This window comes from Hyposmocoma kahamanoa, unplaced genomic scaffold, assembly GCF_003589595.1.
Source record: "Hyposmocoma kahamanoa isolate Upper Pololo Valley unplaced genomic scaffold, ASM358959v1 86, whole genome shotgun sequence".
Taxonomy (NCBI): Eukaryota; Metazoa; Arthropoda; class Insecta; order Lepidoptera; family Cosmopterigidae; genus Hyposmocoma; species Hyposmocoma kahamanoa.
The window spans coordinates 2310727-2315370 of NW_020654289.1; the positions used below are offsets into that span (position 1 = coordinate 2310727).

Sequence of the window (4644 nt, forward strand, 5' to 3'; positions counted from 1 at the left end):
GGGCGGGGGCAGGATGTGTACCGAAGCTGTGAAACGGTGTGATGGTTCCACCAAAACTGTGCGAGGTAGTTAGGCGGTGGCAGGATGTACAGCGAAGCTGTGAAACGGTGTTTAGCTGAGCGGTGGGAGGATGAGTAGAGGACTCTTTTCAGCTATACGCGAGTGGGTGGTATACTGCACGTCTGTCGCTAACAAACAGCAACTGTTGACCAGTAGCAGCTCTAGTTCCATACACCGTTTTGCACACATTCCTCGCTTACGTACCTCGCACAGATTCCTCTCTCGTATCCCTCGCACACATCTCTCGCTTTTTTGTATGAAAATGTTGTAATATATATGTATATAATAACATGTAATTAAACGAGGCTATGAAAATGAAGTAATATTATTTTTGGTATATTCCTTCCGCGCACTCCGCTCAGCTACCTCGCATATCTCTGGTGAAAATGCAGCCTTACAATGAAATAAATTAACTGTGTGACAATTTCACATCCGTGAGATTCGACTAGTACCTACTAAAAAGTAATAGAGTTCAGCTCGTACAGTGCTTGTAATTTCATTCAACTCAATAACAACTGTAACTTCATATCAACTAATTCGAAGTCCTTGAAGTGATAAGTAGATAAGATCAACACTCGGCTGTATACGGACAGACTACATAGGAGTGATTGCTTCCTTTCAATTATATTTTATCATAAATAGATAATGCACTACAAATACAGGCTGTAATTTGCGGATATGATTGGTAACCACAATTTGCGCTTATTTCTTGGAATTCCAAAAAAGCGTAAACGACGAAGTAAAGATCGCAAGCCTTTTTCTTCAGGCAACAGTAAAACATTATAATTGAACAATGACCCGATAATTTTCTAAAAAAAAACCGCAAGTGTAGTGTTTGAAACCTCTGTTTATTTAAGTTTTCTTAATTATAAAAAGTCTTTGAAATAGATTAAGTACACATAAAGTTGGAAATGTTTTATTTAGTCTTTCATGTCTACGAGAGAAAAAAGCAGTAATTACATAAAGGTAAGCTGTGTTTGCGAATTATGTTTTGCGGTGTTTATTAAATTTTTGAAATTACAAAACGACGGTATGTGATGTGTACACAACCACAAATTACAACAAAACTCAGTAGAGAAATAAATGTAGGCCATACAAATATTTCTACCTGCCCAGGAATCGAACCCGCCAACCTCTCTGTGTCAGACCAGGATGGTAACCGTACGGCTACGGATTGCTGGTCTCTAATTAAGAGCCCCAACTGAGATAAAATTTAAAAGTCGCCTCTATACATATAACAGTTTATATGGATTAACTTTATTTTTATTTTATTTATTGAGGAATGACAAACGATTGTACATGGTGAGTTATAGAGAATAAGAATATCGGTTTAGCTTATTGTACAATCAACCACATCATCCACAGATTACTACAAAAATCATTGACTTACAAATAAATGGACGACGGGTCTAATACAAAAACCACGAAAAAAATGTCCCAAGTCAACCTATTTAAACGTAGTGACTTGTACAGTAATATGATAAAGCTAAAACGTTGAATTTAAATTGTAATGTCATCGCAGTACTGTCTAATTTTGCTTGCTTCGCTGTCAGTCGAACAAACGAAGACTAAAGCGTGAATGACGCTCTGTATACGATTTTAACGCTCTATAAGTTCGGACACTTTTTAGCGCGGACCCGACATCCATATAATTGTAAGTCAATGACAAAAATATAAATTTTCAAATGAAGTATTATCGCTACTGTATTTTTTTTTAAAGTACAATTGACAAAGAAAATAAATTTAAGAAACAAACAAACTTAATAACATTACTAAGTACAATTAACAAAAAAATCATGCCCAACGCTTCAGTAACTGCCCTCTTAAATTGGTATTTAGACAGATCAAAAATGTCTACTTAACTTATTAATGGGTAATATATAACCGCTCACCAAAAAAGCAAGTTTTTACACAACCAAATATATTACTTCCCCAACAAAAGTACAAACAAAATATGTACATTAAAAGAAAATTAATTTAGCATAATGTACTAAAATTAATGCATAACATTTTATGGCAATGCATATCATACATCTAAATACATATTTTATATTTCTGGTATACAACAAACGTCTGAGAAAAACACACCTATTTCAATAAAAGGTACATCAGTCTATCGGAATGAAACACCGTTTTATATGACATAGTGGTCTAATTGTACAATTTCTCCAAAACAATTTGAACAACAAAAAAAAAATCAAAATTGCACACAAACATTGCAACAAAGTCTAATAGTTGAAAATATTAGTATTTTTTTTATATTTGCGAGTAAAGGTTGGATTTAGTTCCAGTATTATGAATTGCTTACAAGAAAATCAGCTCCAAAGCTTAAAATAAAAAAGCAGAAAATAATAAAAAATAAATAAAATAACTTTTATTAACCTTTGCCCAGCAGTGGGACATAATAGGTTAATAAAAAAACTTTTGTTGAATTATTAATTTATTTTATTTATTTCTTTATTTTCAGGGTACAAAAGTCCCATAAAACCCATAGCTTATAGACTAACATACATAATAATATGATAAAAACAATTTATTTATTTACACGTATTGACAGAAACCGTTTCACTGCTTCTTTGTAAAATGGGTCTTATGCTGAATGCATTCAGTTGATATTTCTATGACAAGCGACGTGTAACGCAACGTGGGTGTCCGATAGCCGTCCTCGGAAACGCCGGAACATGACACCCTTCGGCCAAAAATGCTCCTTCATGAAGGTCGACAGATGTTGAGTTGGTACTCTCACCACAAATTGTGGCGGGTCTCCAACTGCTCGACCCTCAGGGTAGATTTGGCTTTCACCCGTATGTACTCCACAATACCCGCAGACTTTGAGGGTCCTGCTTTCACAAGACGTCCACGCTTCCTTTTCTGTCCGATTAGAACATTTTTGGCGTCTGCTGGTGGTACCACATACATGACCCGGATCGCGAGCCCTAGTACATGACTGTTTGCATTTTATAGTTTTTACCGGACTCAAGGTTGTATGCGAAAGAGATAAAAAGTCCCGATTATTTTCAGTAAATCAGATGACATTTTTGAAATAATGTTATGCAATATGTGTTATTCGTTGTACCATAAACATATTTGTTGTACGTGATTCATTGTATAACCGAAGATAATTTGTGGAGCAACATTTGAGAAAAATTACAGTAATTTTGTTAAAAGAATTGATATTTCGTTTAGAGTTAATTTAAATGATGTGCAATCTGTATTTTTCTTATGTAAACCATATTTTTGTTAATAAATGAACTTTCGTTGTACACTGAGAAATTAGCAGAGGTCTAGTTTTAATACAAGTTTTTAAATTATTTTTGATACTAGTTTTGTTAGACAGTTGTTTTATTTGTAGTGAAATATTTTTTTAAATGTGAAAGTTATTTGAATAATGAACATAATTTTGTATTATGCACTTAAAAATTTCCCTTCATTAATCACTACATAACATGCACAATTATTCACTAAAAGGTATCTGGTGCATTTCTCAACACCCTGTACTTATGGTACACAATATTTAAGATATTCCAGGCCTTATCTATCGCTATAATGAAAAATAAAATACTTATTATGCGATTCAAGAAGCAAATGGTACACATGTGAATAAAACAGTTGAAATGTCAAAATAACTAAAAAACTTACATGTAATCTAAAAAAAATGGACATTGCGAAACTCATATTTACATTAAACTTAGTATCATATTTCAATGCACTGCCGTACCAAAAACAACAACTACTATGCACTACGCTGGAGAAGAATTTAGACGTACGAGTGTACTCTGTAAGTGAAATCAGCGTATTAGATAATATAGTGGTTAAATGCGAATCAAAAAATAAAGGAGTGATGGAATTCAGTGTTAAAGTGGAACCTGACAAAGACAGTCGACTAACTGTTTTAATTGTAACTATGAAAAAAGGAGAACGCAAAATAATGGCAAGAAAAGATGTACTTGTGACAAACAGACGTGTGACTGTAAAAATAAACGTAAACAATATCAAACGTATTGACCAGGTAAGCGAAGTATTACTTACGAAATTTACTTAAGTATTATGAACAAAGTAAAACACACATAAACATTTTGTGTATTTCAGATTGTATTGATTGGTGCAAGTATTATGACAGAAAAATTTGCAACACTCTTAGAAGACGTGGGATTTGTTCAAAATCATATTGATAATTCCACAAAACACGGTTTGTTTAGTGGGAACACTGAAGGAGGAGTTATCGAAAACTCTACAATAACCATCAAAACAAAACATACAACCTCAAACAAAAATCACAAAACTTATACAAATAATACAACCAATGCCAAAAATGTAAGTTTACACACATTAACCTATAAAAAGAAAAGAAGTATTAGACTTGAATCAATTATTTCAACAACTGAAACCAGCAGTCCCGAAAAACCAGGAACAACTGAAACCAATACCACCGACGAACTAACGACGACAGAAACCAGTGCTACTGACGAATCAACGGCAACAGAAACCAGCTCTACTGACGAAGCAACAACAACAGAACTCAGTAGTACTGATTTGCCAACAACAACTGTTGCCAGTACTACCGACGAACCAACAACAACAGAA

General features: G+C 33.9%; 1 protein-coding gene across 1 annotated transcript in view; it reads left to right on the forward strand.

The window, feature by feature from the left end:
• The window catches only part of LOC113234850 (salivary glue protein Sgs-3-like), a 24098-nt gene that overhangs the window by 16514 nt on the left and 2940 nt on the right, over positions 1-4644 (forward strand). The window contains exon 3 of the mRNA XM_026470372.1: positions 4452-4612. Coding sequence (XP_026326157.1) covers positions 4452-4612 — 161 coding nt within the window. The remainder of the gene's footprint in view (positions 1-4451; positions 4613-4644) is intronic.